We start from the raw sequence: 20,435 nt of genomic DNA on the forward strand, positions 1-20,435 counted from the left end.
GGAGCTATGGGAGGAGCGAGATCGAAGCTTTCGGATGATCTTCAATTATTTTGCTCTTTGCTCCAGAAAGAGGCTGATGATGCTTAAGTGTTTATCCTGGAATGTTAATGGGTTGAATTCAGCACAGAAAAGGAAGAAATTATTTACATATTTGAAACAATTTAATAATGATATAATTTGTTTACAAGAAACGCATATCACAACGCAAGATCAAAAATATTTGATAAACTCCAAACTAGGAACACATTTTATATCTTCAACTTCGCAAAAAAAGAATGGTGTGGTAATTTATGTAAATAAAAAGTTAACAGTTAAAGTTATAGAAACAGATGAAGATGGTAGGTTTGTAGCAATTGAATTGTCTACCGCAAATGGCCAAATTCTTCTGATGGGGATTTATGCTCCCAATCAACAACAGGACTATTTCTATAAGATGTTACATACTAAAATATTGCAATGGGATTACAGATCTATTTTAATTATGGGAGACTGGAATGGAGTAATTGATTCTAAATTAGATAAAAAGAGTTTGGCAAAGTCTAGAATTAGATTACCACAGACCTTTTTTGACATGAAAGAAGATATGGAACTAAAAGATGTTTGGAGAATACATAATCCAAAAGAATTGGACTATACTTTTTTTTCTGACAGACACAGATCCTTCTCTAGGATTGACTTTATTTTGTTGACAGATGATTTACTTGTTAAGACAAAAAGAACAAAGATTTTTCCAAGAACTTTGACTGACCATAGCCCAGTATGGATAGAAATTGAGATGGACAAGGTTGAGAGACGTTCTTGGAGATTAAATGAGAATTTGTTTAGATATGAAAAAAATATAACAGAACTTAAAAAGCATTTGAAAGAATTTTTTGAAATAAATTTGAATAAAGGTACCCCAATTGAAATTGTGTGGGATGCAAGTAAAGCTTATATGAGAGGGGTACTTATCTACATGAACTCTAAACATAGACTGTTCCGACAAAAGAAAAGATCTGAACTGGAAATAGAAATAAAGAATAAAGAACAGTTACTTATTAAAAATCCAACAGATGAAAGAATATGTAGTGCTATAAAACTTTTGAAAGACCAATTTCAAATGCTTATGGCGGAACAAGTTGCAACAAATTTACAATATGCGAAGCATAACACATTTTGTAACGCTAATAAACCGGGCAGATGGCTGGCTTACACATTGAGGAAAAAACAAAGTATACGGACTATTGATAGTATTGATATTGGAGGGAAAGAAATCTTTCAACAAAAATTAATTAAAGAAGCTTTTGTGGACTATTATACTAAATTATATGCTAAAGAGGAGGTGCAGAATGGACTTATAGAAAAATATTTAAACGATAAAAGAGTTACAAAAATTACTGATCAACAAAAGGAAAGAATGAATTATCCTATAACAGAGGAGGAGATAATAGTAGCAATTAAACAGTTAAAAACAGCCAAAGCTCCTGGCACGGATGGCTTGACTGCAGTGTATTATAAAACTTTGCAAGCTGAAATGGTGGAACAACTTAGAGATTTATTTTGCAATATTCAGCAAGGGGGTAAAATACCCCCATCATGGACAACAGCTTACATATCTTTGATACCAAAAGAACAAATCGGTCCTAAAAAAACAGAGAACTATAGACCAATATCTCTTTTGAATACAGATTATAAAATTTTTGCGAAAGTACTAGCCAACAGGTTGATGCCAGTAATTCAGAAGGTGATTCATGATGATCAAGCGGGATTTATCGAGGGCAGATATATGAAGGACAATGTAAGGCAAGTAATAGATTTATTGGAATATCTTGAGAAGAATAAACAGATCCCTGCAGTGCTGGTCTTCTTGGATGCAGAGAAGGCCTTTGACAGAGTGGATTGGAATTTTCTATTAAAGACTTTGAAAAAGATGGACTTTGGGGATCAATTTATACAGGCGATTTCGGCAATTTATCAAGAGCAAAAGGCACAGATTATTATTAATGGAAGTCTGACAACAGAGTTTAAAATTGAAAAAGGAACAAGACAGGGATGTCCGCTGTCCCCACTTTTATTTATTTTAACACTAGAAGTCTTGCTAAATACAATACGGGACTCTAATATCTTGAGAGGTATAAAGATTAGGCAAGAGGATTACAGAATAAAGGCATTTGCAGATGATCTGGTTGTTACCCTATCACAACCAATGGAATCAATAATCTTGATGAAGGACATTATACAAGACTATGGTAAAGTTTCAGGTTTTAGATTGAATCCAAAAAAGACTAAAATGATAGCTAAAAACATGACACAAGATCGTAAACATGAGCTTGAAAGGAGGGCAGGTTTTGAGACTGTACTTAAGGTAAAATATCTAGGAGTTCAGGTTGCAGAATCAAATATGAAATTGTTTCAAAATAACTATGAGGTGTTGTGGCGAGAGGTGCAGAAAGATATGGAGACTTGGAAAAAACTGCAGCTGTCTCTACTTGGAAGAATAGCAGCAGTTAAGATGAACATTTTGCCAAGATTTCTTTTTTTGTTTCAAATGATTCCGGTGCTTAAAAGTGATAAACAATTGAAAGTTTGGCAATCTGGAGTGAATAAGTTTGTCTGGAACGAGAAGAAGCCGAGAGTGAAATTGAAAATTATGCAAGATGTTCCAGAAAGAGGAGGTCTTAAACTTCCAAACCTACAGCTATATTATGATGCAGCAGCTTTAACTTTAACAAGTGATTGGTTTGGAAGGAAAAAGACTGGAATATTGAATGCAGAAAGTTTTGATCTTGAATTTGGATGGCATGCTTACTTATTTTACGACAACAAAGTAGATAAAGTATTTAAAAGTCATATACTTAGAGATTCTTTGATGAGAGTTTGGAAGAAGCACCGACTCAAATGGGATTATAAAATACCGCTATGGTTGGATCTTGGTCATACTTTGTGGAATACAAATATAATATCACTCGGGGGGTTTTTATATAAAGAGGTTCTTTTTACAGATGCGGGCAGATGGCAGCTGAAGACATTGCAGACACTGTTGGACGAAGGGATTAATTTAACTTGGCTACAATATAATCAATTACAATTGAGATGGAAAGAGGACCAAAAAACTGGTATTATGTTGCATGAGGAAGAATTGGTTAGACATATAAGAGAGAAAGGTCCAATGCATATCAAAAGGCTTTATAATGTTTTGCTAGAAAGAGATTCAGAAACCGAATTAGTTAAAGACTGTATGATTAAGTGGGCACAGAATTTTGAAGAACCAGTGATGCTGGAAACATGGGAAAAAATTTGGGTTCAGAATGTTAAATTTACACAGTCGCAGAATCTGAGGGAAAATTTCTACAAAATGTTTTATAGATGGCATTTAGATCCCAAAAAGTTGTCATGTATGTACCCTAATGTTCAGCCAAAATGTTGGAGATGTGAATGTTTGGATGCTACGTATTATCATGTTTGGTGGACCTGTAGGAAAGTTAAGGCTTTTTGGATAAAAATTTGGTGGGTCATGCAGAATGTTTTGAAGAAAAAAATTCAATTTTCTCCACAACTGTTTTTATTGGGTATAGTTAAGGGTTTTACATTGGGTGAAACAAAATTGATATTGTATATGATTACAGCAGCAAGATTGTTGATAGGTAAATACTGGAAGAATGAAGCTTTGCCCACTATCGAGGAATGGACTTTGAAGATGGCCAGTTTTGCAGAGATGGCGAAGATTTCAGCATATTTAAAAGATTGTTCACAAGAGACTTATGAATGGGAATGGAAAAAGTGGATAGAATATGTTCAGAACAAATATCAAACTAGAAAGTATCAAATAGCTTTTATTTGAAAATAATGTATTGGAAATTTTTTAATGTAATGAGGTAAAGAGAAAAATTATACAGGGGAGGGAGGGGTTCAAGTTTATATATAAGTGTTATATTAGGGTTCTTTATGAGTATGAGTATATTATAGGGAAGTCTGGGGGGAGGGGAGGGTTAGGGAGGGTTAGGGAGGTTGGGAAGTTTGGGGGGTGGGTGGGGGAGAAAAGGGGTGAAAATGTAATTGTAAAACTTTTGCAATTAAAAAAAAAGAACTTGTTTCTGGTAATCCAAATTAGGCCATATTTTAATGGACTTGCATCATAGTCATTAACCAATTTTATACTTTGCAATAAACCATAGTTCTTTGTGTTTATTTAGCAGAGTGTGTCAATCCAGCCACTGTGGCTAAACCACAAAAAGTTGTTTAATAAATAATGATTAAAACAAATGGTGGCTTAATGTAATATATGAATGGAGCAAGAGTTTTCAAAAGTAACAGTACTAACAGCTTAACTTAATCTTGATTTCATTCATTTCCAAGGGTGTCTCTGCTTAAAAGAAAAATAGGTTGTTTTATTTTGTCTCCATGTGGTTGTTTCTTCTATAAATTGGCAGTGAATGTACTTAATATCTTCCTCCTTCTATTTTCCTCATAATAACGATCCTCTGCCAACTCAACCCTTTTTAAATTGCTTGTTGTTTATACCAGAATAAATAGGAAGTAGAGTAAAAGACAGAGAATTAGAGAAGTATCAAGATTTGAAAAATTGAAAGATTATGGCATAAAAAAGTGCGTTGAAAAAATTTCCATCTATCAATTAGAAAAGGTCACACTGCTTGGATCCATACATATATTCTGCTGATACATTATGGCATCATAGATTCTCGGGAAGAAGTTGATACACGTGACAGACAGCTAACGACAGCTAAAAAACTGGCTTCATATTGTTGTGTACATAATACTACAATCATTTGTGATACTGTCATGGAAGTTACATATATTTTTAATATTCCCTGAAAAGCAGTAATCAGTTGGCAAAGGAAGACTTTTCATATAATCATTGCAGGAAAAAAATGTCTGAAGAAATTTAGAAATATCAACTGATGAAAGAGCTGAAAAAAAGCATTTTTACTTAATTTTTTTTTTGAATGACACAATGGGAACACTTTCAACTATTTAAATATAAACTACAGTATGCTTTTGCATATCTAAATATGAAAAAATATGTTTTTGCATCCAGCATCTAAATCCTAACTTACTGAGAAGTCAAAATTCAAAAAAGGTTAAAAAATCTATTTGCTCCCTTTTGTAAAAAAGAGTTTTTTTAAAAAAATTACAAGTTCTAGGTTTTTAGGTTTATTCATTTCTGCAAAATTTAAGACTGATAGACTTTGGAAGGACTACTTTTTAAAATGAAATGTATCATGCAAAATACATCTTAATTCCAATTGTACCACTGCTCCGTGAGCTGCACTGGCTGCCGGTTTGCTTCCAGGTGCAATTCAAGGTGTTGGTTATTACCTTTAAACAGAGGTGGGTTTCAGCAGGTTCTGACTAGTTCTGGAGACCGGTAGCGGAAATTTTGAGTAGTTTGGAGAACCGGTAGTAAAAATTCTGACTGGCCCCACCCTCATCTATTTTCTGCCTCCCAAGTCCCAGCTGATTGGGAGGAAATGGGGATTTTGCAGTAACCTTCCCCTGGATTGGGGAGGGAATGGAGATTTTACAGTATCCTTCCCCTGCCATGCCCACCAAGCCACACTCACCAAGCCATGCCATGCCATGCCATGCCCACCAAACCACACCCACAGAACCGGTAGTAAATTTTTTTGAAACCCACCATGCCTTTAAAGCCCTGCATGGCATGGGTCCAGGTTACTTGAGGAACTGCCTCACCCCAATGGACTGCCCCCCCCCACCAGCACCAGCAGAGGAGGCATCCTGCGGGCCCTGTCAATCAAGGAGTTTTGGCTGCCAGGGTCCAGGAGAAGGCCTTCTATTCTGTGGTTCTTGCCTTTTGGAACATCTTATCCCCTGAGGTGAGATCGGCTCCCACCTTTCTGACCTTCCCCAAGGGCTTGGAGAGCAGATGGCCTGGGGCCCCAAACAGGGGAGTATCACACTAGAGGTGGTTGATAAATTAACAGGCAATCCCACCTCCCACCCCTGCTCCCTCTTTCCCCATCATTTAATATAATTTTATTTTTGATTGTAATTCTATTTTTATCGTTTTAGAAATATTTATCTTTCATAGTTTTAATGCTTTTAATGCTGTAAGCCACCCAAAGTCACTTTGAAACGAGATGGACCGCAAATAAACCAAATAAATAAATAAATAAAGTACTTTTTAATTTCAAAAAGTCATGCGTTTATGCAGCCAAGCTGCCGCCATCTTCTATTGGGACATAGCCTGATTAGTTATCCAAAGTAACTAGAAATACAGTTGTTTGATTTCTGAAGAAAGGTATGACGCTGAGTAAAATTTAACTACTTCGGACGTTAACAAGTAAAACTTAATGATGTAGGAATTGCCGCAGCGCAATGATGCTAGGATCAGCCTAGGAGTGGGGAGAACGGAATTCAAATCCCTACTGAGCTATCAAGCTCTTGCAAGTAGTCCTGGACTTACGATCACAAATGGGATCAGAATTTCTGTTGCTAAGCCAGGCGGTTAAGTGAGGTGTGCTTGATTTTACAACCTTTTTTTGTTAAGCGAATTACTGCAGTTGACAAGTGAATCACATAATCATTATGTGAATCCAGCTTTCGCCTCACAGACTTAGCTCATCAGAAGCTGGCTGGGAAAATTGCAAATGATGAGCCTATGACCCCAGATGTTACAACTGTTGTAACTACGTAGCCGTTGCTGAGCCCTCAAATTTTGATCATGTGACCATGAGGATGCCACGATAGTCCTCTAAGTGCAAGAGTTGGTCGTAAGTCACTTTTTCCACTGTTGTTGTAACTTTGAATGGTGACTAATGAATGGCTCTAAGTCAAGGACTACCTATATTATGATTCATTATCAGTTCATTTATCCATTTTGCATGGATAAAATGAGAGGATAAAGGTTCTTAGAGCTATCCCTAATAGGATGACAATCCATCTTTAAAAATAAAAATAAATCCATCTTTAAAAATAAATCCATCTTTAAAAATAAAAATAAAAATGCCATCCTTTTTGCTGCATGCCCAAGCACTTGACCCCCCAACAACTCTTTATTTTTTTAATGTTACCTTGCTGTCGGCTGTTCTGTGACGGTGTGAAACTGGAGCTAGAGCTGGAACTTGAACTTGCGGGGCTGGGTTGCTCGGACTTGGAAAGGAGGGAATGTGGCAGAGTCAAGAGAAAATAAAAAAACACAAAATTAGTTCATCTGCTTGCTCAACAAAACAAACAGAAACAAAATACAAAGATACAGTAAATGGTCACATTTACTTTGCAATAAATGGAAGGTAGGAAGAACACACTTTCCCGTGATTACACAAAGGGATAAGATATTATCCACTGTGGGCAAGCTTTCTTTTTCATCCCATATACTCTAGTCTAGGTGGAAGACCCATTCATGGTTTTGAAGGCAAAACCCATTCATGGTTTTGAAGGCAAAAGGCATACCATTAAGAGTCAAGACAGAACTATGCAAAGACAAGTTGCAAACTCATTTCATGAATGCCTACATTCATGAAATGTATACAAAGGTATTTCCTATGCAATGGTCCAGCAATAAATTGTGAATAGGTCCAATTTTGGTTTTAACATTTTAATCAAATGATCAGTGAATTTGATTTAGTAAGGCTATACCAGCCTATAAATTGGACCTTCCAGCTACATTTGCTGAAAATCCTCCAGATATCCAGCTAACCTATCTCGATAATACCTAGTGGGAGAAAGCTGTTAAAAATGTAGAATGATTGTAGGCGGAACTATAGAACGAATGAGAAACCATGACACAGGAAAAGGCCTATATTTTCATTAAGCTTGTATATTAAGAACATTATTCCCACAGCTGTCAAACAACTTTATAATAATCTGAAAAGATTGTGCATGAAGATGCTTAACTTAAACAGGATAGAAGTAGGACTCATAACAAGTAATTGCAGCAATTTTTTGTTCCTCAAGAACAATGCTCATGATGCTGTCAGGTTTTCTAAAATACATGGAAGAATTTTAGAAGGAAAAATCTGCAGCACATTTTATGCCAGCCTTGTGATCTTTACTGATTGTGCTAGGGTTAAGGCTCTGTGTGTGTATTTATGGTGGCCTGCTTCTAATCAGGGTAGAAAATAAAGATTGGAGAAGGTAAAGGACCTGACTGACCACAATGAAAATAGCAAACAGATTTAAAACTGTTTCATACCAAGTAGGTGATATGAGGATAATTCTTACATATTGTAGGAATATTTATTGCATTGCATTGTATCGTGGGTATCTATGACAGCATAATAGCACCAAACAATTCTACTGTGTATAATCATATATACCAATCCACCATGCTGTTAATTTTCAGAGTAAACCATATAATGGAAAGTGAGGAAAAGAGAGGTAACAAGTAAAAGAACATAAAGGTAAGAGATAAAAGAAAGAAAATGAGTCTAATTAAACTTTCATTATAGCCTCTATATTTTTCTATGCTTACAAACTATGCTTGCTTTTACCACATTCAAGCACTGTTTTTTGTTCTTTAAAATTCTTCCTTCCCCTCTCCTTCTAAGGATTTCATCAACTTTATCTAGTCCCAAGTTTCTTGATCCTCTTTTTCCTCTCAAACCATTTGTTTCTTTTTCATGTATTTATTTACTTCTTTTCTACTGGTCTTTTTCACTTTCCTTTTCACATCCATTTAGAACTCCTTCATTCTTGAACCTATCTCTTGTTCTACACACATTTCTTAGGCACTCAAAATTGCATTCAACTTATTCCTCAGCAGCCCTTGCTCATCACAATCCATAGCACATATTTGCTCGCAACACCCTGCCTTCCTATGGCCTCTCTTGGTCCTCCCAAAGCCCCCTGAATTACCAAATTACTTCTCTTAACTAACTATTCATGACAGATCAGTTGGTCTGGCATGTGATGGCAGTGCAAAGTGGTAGTGGCAGATCCTTTGGGATCCTTTGGGAAGCTGAGATCCTTTGGGAAGCTGAGAATTTTGATGGCCAGGTGACCAGCGGTGATAGGAGTGGGAGCTGGTTCTTCAGCTGCCACTTAGTCGGCCATGTGGTACATTCCCCACTTAGGCAGCTCTTCTCTCTTTTCTACGTGAACTAAGTTGGGACAGGACTGGCATTGTGCTGGAGATCTCAGGGCAGACATGTTTAATGGCTATCTTGTACGATGGCATGCAGACTGCAAAAATCAGGACCGGCAGAGACTTTTTAATAAGTTGGTGGCAGGTGGTGTATAGGGTATGTTTGGTTGGAGCTGCCTGCTGCCCTCAAGTGAGAAATAAGGGTAGGTTAGTAGAGGTCTCTGCCTCACTAGCTCTCTGGGTATCAGACCCCCTGCTGGCCCATGTGAAAGCGGGGTGGCATATCTGTTTGTGTGTTAGAGTGGAAGAAGGTTTGGGAGTTGGTTATTGTGAGATGGAGGGCCTGCTTGCTCAAAAAACGAATAGAAACAAAATATGAATAAAGTTGGAACCTGGAGATCAATGGATGCAGATGATGGATCTGGTACTTGTTTCCCTTGGACTTAGTATTTATTTATTTATATTTTGTATTTCTAAACCATCCATCTCCCTGAAAGAGGGGCTCTGAGTAGTGTAAAATATAATATGACCGATAAATTTTAAAAAAATGTATAAAAATTAACATAAAAATTAAAAATTAAACTACGGTTAAAATTTTAAATTATAGAATAATGACAATTAAACATCAAAAGGGAAAAAATCCTTAAATGACCATTTAATGTTGAATTATTACAGGTATGTGTGGCTCTCTAGGCACTAGCCAGGCTTATGGTTGCAGGGTCTTCTGTGTCCCCCCCACCCCATGCAAGGCCACAGAGTCAAGTTTTGACTCCTTTGTAAAAGGTCAAGAGATTGAGGCAGTGGTGAAATTCTCCACCAGTCGCCACTGGTTCGCTGCACGTGCATGCATGGTGCACGCCAGACACGTGCTGCACACGTGCATGCAGTTTGTGCCAGGTGCATGTTGCGCGCGCATGCACAATACACACCATACACTGCATGCATGAACATGTGCAGTGCGCACCAAACACGCGCTTTGCATGGAAAAAGGAGCTGTTTGAAGGTAAGTAGAACAGCGAGGGGGGAACAGCTCTGCCGCACAATTTAGATTTGCTAGAAAGCAGGATTTCCTGCTTCCTAGCAAAAATAATTCGCCTGGCACAGCTGATCATCGGAAATACCAGTTCAGACCAACCGGTAACTTATTTTTACTACAGGTTCTTCGCTGAACCAGTAGGATTTCACCACTGGATTGAGGGCTTTCCTCATCTCTGGGGTCAGTATTTACTAGCCGGATGCCCTTCCTGACACCTACATGGAGTTTGCAGCAATTAGTCATTGCTCCCAGAGAGAGAAATATTGCTGCTACCTAGCATTGAACTCACAGCCTCCTGATTGTGAGGCAAGAGCTCCACCACTAGGCTACCATGCTGCTCATATAAGTCTAGTAAATAAATGTTACCTAATAGTTATTTTTTTCTCCCAGATCACATCCATTTGTCCAAAATGCATCCCTGGTTCTTCCATTATCGTAAATCACTAGGGCACAATACACACTTATCAGCAATCTATGAATTCCTTTTATACATATATAACTTTTAGATTGGTTCAAAATTGGGAAAGGAGTCCGGCAAGACTGTATACTGTCGCCCTGCCTATTTAACTTATATACAGAGCACATCATGAGAAAGGCAGGGCTAGATGAATCAAAAGTTGGAATTAAGATTGCCGGGAAAAATATCAACAACCTCAGATATGCAGATGATACCACTCTAATGGCAGAAAGTGAAGAGGAACTGAAGAGCCTCTTGATGCAGGTGAAGAAGGAGAGTGCAAAAGTTGGCTTGAAACTCAACATTAAGAAAACTAAGATCATGGCATCCGGCCCTCTCAATTCCTGGCAAATAGATGGGGAAGAAATGGAGGTAGTGACAGATTTTATTTTTCTGGGCTCCAAGATCACCGCAGATGGGGACTGCAGCCAAGAAATTAAAAGACGCTTGCTCCTGGGGAGGAAAGCTATGGCAAATCTAGACAGCATACTAAAAAGCAGAGACATCACCCTGCCAACGAAAGTGCGTATAGTCAAGGCTATGATTTTCCCAGTTGCAATGTATGGCTGTGAAAGTTGGACCATAAGAAAGGCTGAGCGCCAAAAGATTGAGGCCTTTGAACTATAGTGCTGGAGAAGACTCCTGCAAGTCCCTTGGACTGCAAGGTGATCAAACTGGTCAGTCCTAGAGGAGATCAACCCTGACTGCTCTTTAGAAGGCCAGATCCTGAAGATGAAACTCATATACTTTGGCCACCTAATAAGAAGGAAGATCTCACTGGAGAAGAGCCTAATGCTGGGAAAGATTGAGAGCAAAAGAAGAAAGGGACGACAGAGAATGAGGCGGGTCACCGAAGCAGTAGGCGTGAGCTTAAATGGACTCCAGAGGATGGTAGAGGATGGGAAGGCCTGGAGGAATGTTGGACACGACTAGCAACAACAAACTTTTAGATGACATCAATTCATATTTTTGACATCCATTTTAGCTCTTTCAATTACATCTATTCCTTTACTTCCATGTACATATTCTTCATTCCATGAGAACACACCAACTTTACTCATCTGTATACTACTAAAACTTTTGTGTCTTTAACCCGTACACTTGATACACTTCACCATAGAGTAAGTTTTTTTCAATAAAGGTACCTGAACTTAAAAGGGTAACTCACAGAAGTTAGGGGCCCATTACTCCCAAGGAAATGAAATTTGGGGGATTTTCTCTCATTTCAGCACTGCTGCAATCAGCCACAATCACACAATCCTTATTTTCTGTTTAAAAGACGCCACCTCATATGTATTGCTTGAATACGTTACAACTCTCCTCCAGCAATTAAATGAAAATAATGTAATAAATGAGTGATTTTATTTCTGCAGCAAAATGAACTAACGGGCAAGGAATGTTTAACAAAAAAATAAGGTATTTATTATTGGTTCAAAATCAATAAAGAAATAAAACTTGATTCATGGACATGATTTTTCTTTCTTTCACTGGTATGGCCATCAATAGAGTTTCCAAGAAATAGTTTAATCTTGTTGAGGAAAGTGAGGTAGAAAAGGCTGCCAGGCAGTGGTGAAATGTAAAATTTGTTACTACCAGTTCTGTGGGTGTGGCTTGGTGGTGGTGGTGGGTAATGTGACTGAGTGGGTGTGGCCAACTTTTTTTTTTAACTTTTAAAACCATTTTTCTACAATTTCTTCGGCTGAAGAGGTTGTAAAAAAAATGTTTTTAAAAGCCTCTGATGATCCCAGCTGAGTTGCCTGATCGTCAGAAGCTTTTTTTCTTTTAAAAATATTTTTTCTACAACCTCTTTGGCCGAAGAGGTTGTAAAAAAAAATGCTTTTAAAAGCCTCTGACAATCCCAGCTGAGCTGCGTGATCATCAGAGGCTTTTTTTTTTACTTTTAAAAGCATTTTTTCGGCTGAAGAGGTTGTAGAAAAAATGCTTTTAACATTTTTTTAAAAAGCCTCTGATGATCGGGCGGCTCAGCTGGGCATGGGGGGGCAGGGATTTTTGCTACCGGTTCTCCGAACCACCCGCTGCCATCGCTACCGGATTGGGTGATCCGGTCTGAACCGGGAGCATTTCACCCCTGCTGCCAGGGTTCCTGTAGGCTGGTCTTTCTTGAGAGGTTCCTGATACCTCCATCAGAAAGCCACAAAACAAAAATTATAATTGTAAACCATACCGAGTCATTGACTGAGTTGGGCGGTTATACAAATTGACAGAAGAAATGAACGAACGAACGAATAAATAAACAGGGTGATATCTATTACTCATACTTATCAGAAGGAGGCAACCACAATGACTATTGTAGGATTATCAAGAGAAGTAGAAAGAGTGAAGTTGCTACAAATAATCTGTTTTTAAATCTTAAGACTTCCATTTAGGTTATAGTAAAATGAAAGGAGACGAGTTTGTGGTTTGATTATCTCTGGCCAACTGAAAATTGGTCTCCAATGCTCACCTTGTTCTGTATTGCAACCAGTTTTCTACAGGGTGGCTGTAGCTTCCAGTTACATTGAATGATCTATTGAATGAACAATTTTAGTTCAACATAACGAAGAAATACAAATAGTATATTTCTAGCCATAAATCCTCCAATTAATTACATTCAAAGTCCCCCCCCCCAAATAGCGCAATAGTAGTATGTGGCCTCTATTAAATTCAGTGCTAAGTTGCAGTTTCATGCATTGTGCTTACATAAGCTCAACAGTTGTTCATCTACCATAAATCAATCTATTGTTGCCCTTTGTAATGAGAAAGCAGATTTACAGCTTTTTAAAGGCTTGCTTCACAATCAAAAAGATTGTGAGGCAAGCTAATGGAACATCTCTCTTTTTCTGAGGGTGCCAAAGGAAGGGGGAGGGAGTAGAGTTAGCATCTGTTCCTCTCAAACAAATGACATCTGTAGTTCTCACAGCTGGGACTGAAAAAAGCAAGCAATTTCAACATTTTGTACATACATGGAGATTCATGTGTTTCTCACTTGCCTCACACAAAATACTTTTTATTTTGATTTGATGGAACGTGATCTCTGTGCAAAATCTCCTATACATATAAGATGGACCTTACTCCAAATTATCAGCAAAAATATGTGGACCTTTGATATGTACTTTGGATTCTATATTAAAAGGATCAATGAATTAGATCCTAATGTATGTGTTAAGTAGAGTTATAGAAGGAGAAATATTTCCCAAGGGTAGATAATTAGATAACTTTGCAAGCAGATAATTTTTTTCATTTTTCCCCCTTCTTGTTTTGCAGTTATTTCTAATATGAATATGGAGAAAATAGACATGATTCAGAGAAGGCAACAGAGAAGCACTCACATTAGAAAGTCTTAACTACCGTATATAAAGTCCAATGTGTAGTAAAACACTGATTTCCTGATCAAAAGAAATGTTCTTACCATTTTAGAAAATTAAACTATAGGTTTGGTTTATTCATCAAAGTTAAAATTTCAATATTAAATGAAGTATGTTTGAGTCATAAATTTAAATGTATTGTTGAGTGAATAATTTTCTCTTCTTTTCTGAAGAATGCCCTAAAGCCGCAGGTGGCACATGGAGCCATATCGGTGGGCACATGCGTATGCCAGCCAGCTGATTTTCGGGCCTTCCAGGCTCACCAGAAGTCAGGAAACAGACTGTTTCCGGCCTCCGGAGGGCCTCCAGGGAGGTGGGGAAGGCCTGTTTTTCGCTCTCCCCAGGCTCCAGAGGCTATCTAGGAGCCTGGGGAGAGCAAAAACAGCCATCCCCACCCCCCGGAGGCCAGAAACAACCCATTTGCTGACTTCTGGGGGACTGGAAGGCCTGTTTTTTGCTCTCCCCAGGCTCCAGAGGCTTTCTAGGAGCCTGGGGAGGATGAAAACAGCCTCCCCCCTCCCCGGAGGCCAGAAACGGCTCGTTTGCCGACTTCTGGAAGTCGGGAAACGGGCCGTTTCTGGCCTCTGGAGGGCCTCCAGGGAAGTGGGGGAGGGCCGTGTTCGCCCTCCCCAGGCTTCTAGAAAGCCTCTGGAGCCTGGGAAGAGCAAAAAAACGGGTCTTCCGGTCCCGGTTTAAAATAAATGTTGGACTTTCAAAAAAAGTTGTATCTATTCTCCTATTTTGGAAAATTAGTCTTAAATTCAAGATAAACATGGCATATAAGCTTAATAAATAAATAATAAACAAATAAAATGGTATTTATTTTATTTAAGAAAATTTATATGGTCACTGAACTCAATACAAGCACAATAATATTAGAAATTATTCAAGAAAAAACAAGGGAAATATCTCCAAAAAGGAAATAAGGTATCTTCACAGTTTTAGCTGTGAAGTATTAGTTTATTATTAATCTGTAACCTATTAGTATAATCTACAGTTTTATGAGTAGCACAAAATCACATCTATTTTTATCTAAGTATGCATTTTATATTTTTAATATTTCTTTTGAGATCAAATATTCTATTCCATAGACAGAAAATTTTGCCACCCAGGAATACTTCAAATTTCTTATGAAATTCTCAGTCCAAAAGCATTCAAAGAAATACAACAATAACTTATTTTTTCTATACCTCAAATCACCAAATGCTCCTTCAAAAATCAGTTACAAGCAATGCTTTGATTCACTTATACAGAAACACAGTTGGAAAATAATTGTGTTAGCAAATATTGAAGCAAATTATGGAAGAAAGAGTGTAAAATGCTTATTCAAATCAAGCAATCATCTAGTCCAGTAGATGCCTAAAATTCATAAATAGAACAATGATTACAAGTATTATTATATTTACAGTATGTTCCCCTGGAACTGATATTGAGAGGTTTATCATTTCTGTTCCTACTATACTCTATTTCCATCTCTTTATCATTTTGCTTATTCCTTTGTAAATTACTTCTTAAACAATAAAACTATAATCACCACACTACAACCATCTCCTTATGTTCCCACACTCAAAGGGAACACAATTATACCACTAGAGTTAGTAATCGTATTGCTTATTCCAAGATATATTTCCATTAATCAATATTATTACTATTATACATAGCCTGTAAGTCATTAATTTATCTCAAATGATACAATACACAAGAGCAAAGCTTAAGCATCATCAGATTCCAAAATCACTTTGCATCACAAGGCATAAAATAGACCTTGATGACATTTAGATATGAACCTTGCACTATTATAGATGTTTGCATATATTTAGCCGATCAGTTGTGACAAATACAAAGCATTCAAAAGGAAGAAAAGCAGTACAATCACACAAAATAATTAAAATGCCAATGTAATTTTGAACAATGAAACTTTTTAAATTTCTAAATTTTGGATCTATGCGAATTTTATGGTTAAGTGAAAGAATAAAGAAAAATAGGTAAATAAAATGTTATGACAAGCAGAACACTGCTGTAGTCAAGGATATCTACATGCTGTATCCCAGTAATTTTCATTAGGAACATTCAGAGGAAACATTGAGAGGGAAGGGTCTGTTTCAGATTTAATAATTAGTAATGTATACAGATGCAGTAGTGAAACAGTTGGCATAATTCCACTATCGCAGAAAAGTTGGGCTTTATGAGAAAAGCAACCAAGTCATTAATGAAACATGGGATTCCTCGTAATCTGAATGTGAGCAATTAAGATGAATTAAACTGCTTCATCAAAGGCTTTGTCACTGGATCTTCCAGAAACACCTTCTAGGAAATTTTAAATAAAAATGATTAAACAATACCTCAGTAATTTTAACCTAACACAGTCTACATTGACTGTCAATCATTTGAACTGTAATTTGAAAGGACACTCAGTAGAAGGAAAAAGCTTCTTTTAACCAATATATTTTGCCTAATTAGATGTGAGCTTGTTATTTCAATATTTACAGGTAGTCCTCCACTTAACAACAGTTCATTTAGTGTACCCTCAGAAGTTACAACGGCACTGAAAAAAATGACTTATGACCATTTTCCACATGAGTGTTGTAGCATCACCATGGACACATGATCAAAATGCAGGTGCTTGGCAACAGACTCATATTTATGACTGTTGCTGTGTCCCAAAATCATGTGATCCCCTTTTCTGACCTTCTGACAAGTAAAGTCAATGGGGAAACCAGATTCACTTAACAACCATGTTATTAACTTAAAAACTGAAGTGATTCACTTAACAATTGTGGCAAGAAAGGTCATAAAATGGGGCAAAATTCACTTAACAACTGTCTCTCTTAGCAACAAAATATTGGGGCTCAATTGTAGCCGTAACTTGAGGACTACCTGTATTGATGAACTCTCTATACATCAGCAAAATAGAAGATATGTAAGCAGTGTTATTCTTCACTGATCAGTGTCCAAGAATAATCAACATTTTGGAAATGTAAACAACTATTTATTTATTTATTTAATTTTATTTCTATACCGCCCTTCTCCTGTGGGACTCAGGGCGGTGTACAGCCGAGATAAAACATTGCATATAAAATTTAAAAACAGTTTAAAAACAATTAAATAATTTCGGCCCAAGATTTAAAAACAACCCAATTAAAACCGAATTCAATTAAAACTGAGAGGATGGGATCAAGCCAGCCCGGCTAGATGGAATAGGTGTGTTTTCAGGGCCCGACGAAAAGTCCAGAGGTCTGATATCGTGCATATCTCAGGGGGCAGGTCATTCCAGAGGGCAGGTGCTGCCATAGAGAAGGCTCTCCCCCTGGGGGTTGCCAGCTGGCACTGTCTGGCCGACGGCACCCTGAGGAGGCCCTCTCTGTGCGAGCGAACCGGTCGGTGGAAGGCTATTGGCGGCAGAAGGCGGTCTCGCAGATACCCCGGCCCTAAGCCATGGAGCGCTTTAAAGGTGGTCACCAACACCTTGAAGCGCACCCGGAAGACCACAGGAAGCCAGTGCAGCTCGCGCAGGAGAGGTGTCATATGTGAGCGCCCCGTCGCTCCCATAATCCCCCGCGCGGCCGCATTCTGGACTAACTGTAGCCTCCGGGTGCACCCCAAGGGGAGCCCCTATCATCCTCTATGAACTGACTGTTGTGGCCCCGCCCTCTGAGCCTGTCCCATCGGAGGAAGAAAGCTCCGAGCATGAGGAAGAGGAGTCAGCCAGGCCTCCCTCTCCAGGCCCCTCCCCTCTGGCATTGTCTCAAGTGCCGGCCGAGGGAGAAGAGACAGCTGATTCGAATCCGAGTGATGAGGAAACATCATTCCTGGACGCACGCCTCCGAAGGCGTGATAAACGTTTGCAGCAGCTTAGGAGGCGTGCTAGGGATTAGAACTGAGTCACTGGACCACACCCCAGAGACTATATAATAGAGGGTAGTGGTCAAAGGATCCTTGTGACGAACAAAGCAAACCTTGGATAGTCACTAAAGCCTCGTCCGGAGCTGCTGAGAGAAAGATTTAAAGTGTCGGACATTTGGACTCTTGAGTATTTATCTTTCTGTTTTACTTTGAAAATAAAGTCACTTGGCAGACGGTGTGTCTATCGCTGCCAAGTCGGAGATAAGACCTGGGTGCGTTCCAAAGTGTTTCCTTAACCCTCGACTGGCTGTGTGGGTGTGTGGGTGGGTACGGGGACAGATCACTGACATCCTAAATATTTCAGCATATTTAAAATGAAGTGAACCCAATCAACTATGGTTTATCTTAAATGCCACTCTTGGCATTAAAAAAGATACAAAATTAGATTCAAAATGTCCACTAGTTCCTTATTATACTTTATCCATTGTTAATTTGGGTATGTCAATAGTTGTCTTCTATAATATTAAGGTATTAATAATGTTTCCTAATTCCCAATTCTCCTAAAATGTTTTCAACCAAATAGTGGAGAATGTTCTCACTTCTTTAAATCCTTTCTTATATTTGAAAGGTATCTTAACAAACATCAATATTTTATTTCTTCACAATAAGAGATCTTTGTCCCATCCAATTTATCTTATAATAACAGCAAATTGCCCCCTTTATCAAAATTTTAACAACATAATGAACTCCACTGTAAGGGTTTTTGCAAAACATATTAAAGAACCTGGGGAAATAGATAAGATTGCTTGTAGCATGAGCATTTTACCTGTGGGCTGGATCCATACCTTTCTTAGCTCCTTCTGTCTGCTACGTGTGGTGTCAATAGCAAGATTCCGGAGGTCGCTGGTGTTTCTCAAAGGGAAGGTGTGGTGCCATCTGCCTTGAAGAAAGCACTAGTGTGCCCCCTCTTGAAGAAGCTATCTTTCAATCAAATCATATTTGGAATTTTTACCTACTCTCAACCTTCTATATCTGGGAAGCCTGTGGAGAATGCAGGAGGGGCTCAGCTGAAAGAAAAATGTCCTATTCATTCCAATAGATAGCCCAGCCCTACATGATGGCTGTTCATATGAATCATTATCATTTATAAAGATACCATTTATCTACTTTTTAAATAAAGTTCTTCTCAGTCTACAGAAAAAAGTAAAGGTAACATTTTCCCCTGTCCAGTTGTGCCTAACTCTAGTGCAGGGTTCTGCAAGCTTAAACACTCAGGGTGTTTGTGGTTAAAAAACACCGGGAACCACAAAATCCTTTTGACATCTCTCTCTCTCTCTCTCTCTGTATCTCTCTATATGTCTCTCTCCCCCTCTCCATCTCCTTTCTTTCTCCCCCGCTCTCTGTATCTCTCCCTGTGTGTCTGTCACTCTCTCTCTCCCCCACTGTCTCTGTATCTCTCTCTCTGTGTCTCTCTCCCCCTCTCCCCCCTTTGTATCTGTGTCTCTCTCGCTCCCTCCTCTCCCCCTCTGTATCTCTGTCTGTCTCTCTCTCCCCTCCTCTCTGTATCTCTCACTCTATGTCTCTCTCTCCCCTCCCCACTCTCTCCCCCTCTCTGTATCTTTCTCTCTTTCCCTCCCTCTCTCTCTTTCCCTCCCTCCCTCCCTCTTCCCCCCTCTTTATTTCTCTTTCCCTCCCTCCCTCTCTTTTCCCCATCTCTTTCCCCCCTCTCTTTATCTCTCTTTCCCTCCCTTCCTCTCTTTCCCTCCCTCCTCTCTCTTCCCCCCATCTCTCTCTGTCCCCGGGGGGGGGGAGGAACCCCATAACTGGTACTGGGTGGTGGGAATCTAAGTCCAGAGGCTGACAAACCCAGGAGCAGTGCATCGAAGACCAGCTGGCTGGCGAGGAGGTGGAGCATCACAACACCAGCGGCTCAGCAGGAAAACACAGGAAAAGCAACTGACATCCGGGAGGCAAGAGCGAGCTGAATAGGGCAGGGTTGCATTGTGGCTCCTGTGAAGGAAGGGACCCCACTTCTCCCATTGTGAAGCATGCTAAATTTCACTCTGCTGCACAAGGGGCTGCAAGAAGCGGCAACAGCAAATGTACGCAACGAAGGCGCACAAAGGCAAGTGCAGGGGTGCTTTGCTCCCGCACGAAGGCTCCAGCCATGACAGGGCGACAGCTCTTTCATCCCTCTGCTGCGACAGGGTGACAGGGAGCCGTAGCAGCAGGATGAAAGGCCCACACGCAACTCTGGAGTTGTGGGTTGCCAACACCCACTCTAGCGAGTGGTGTCATCTCCGTTTCTTAGCCAAGGGAGCCACCATTCTCTGAAGATACTTCTGTGATCATATGGCCAACATAACTATATGCCAAGGCACACAGAATGCTGTTACCTTCCTGCCCAAAGTGATGCCTTTTAATGTACTTACATCTGCATATTTTTGAACTGCTTGGTGGGCAGGACCTGGGGCAAATAACGGGAGCTCACTGCATCACGCAGCACTTGGGTCTCAAACCCAGGCTGTTAAGTTTTCCAGCTGACAAGCACAGCATCTTTAATTATTGAGCTATCACGCCCCTAATCTACAGAGAAAAGATCCTTGGCATTCCAGCATGTAACTAACTTTATATATTTTTCTGGGCTAGTACAATATAAAAAAAGAGGTGAATTCCATTCCTGAACCTGGC

The 20,435-nt window shown here is 39.1% G+C and overlaps 1 protein-coding gene across 3 annotated transcripts in view; it reads right to left on the reverse strand.

Moving 5' to 3' along the window:
* MLLT3 (MLLT3 super elongation complex subunit) overlaps window positions 1–20,435 on the reverse strand; it is a 121,560-nt gene that overhangs the window by 15,245 nt on the left and 85,880 nt on the right. For all 3 annotated transcript variants that reach the window (XM_034410515.3, XM_087886308.1, XM_034410516.3), the window contains exon 7: window positions 7,032–7,110. In XM_034410515.3, coding sequence (XP_034266406.1) covers window positions 7,032–7,110 — 79 coding nt within the window. The remainder of the gene's footprint in view (window positions 1–7,031; window positions 7,111–20,435) is intronic.

Source organism: Pantherophis guttatus, chromosome 2, assembly GCF_059756535.1.
Source record: "Pantherophis guttatus breed Tessera chromosome 2, ASM5975653v1, whole genome shotgun sequence".
Taxonomy (NCBI): domain Eukaryota; kingdom Metazoa; phylum Chordata; class Lepidosauria; order Squamata; family Colubridae; genus Pantherophis; species Pantherophis guttatus.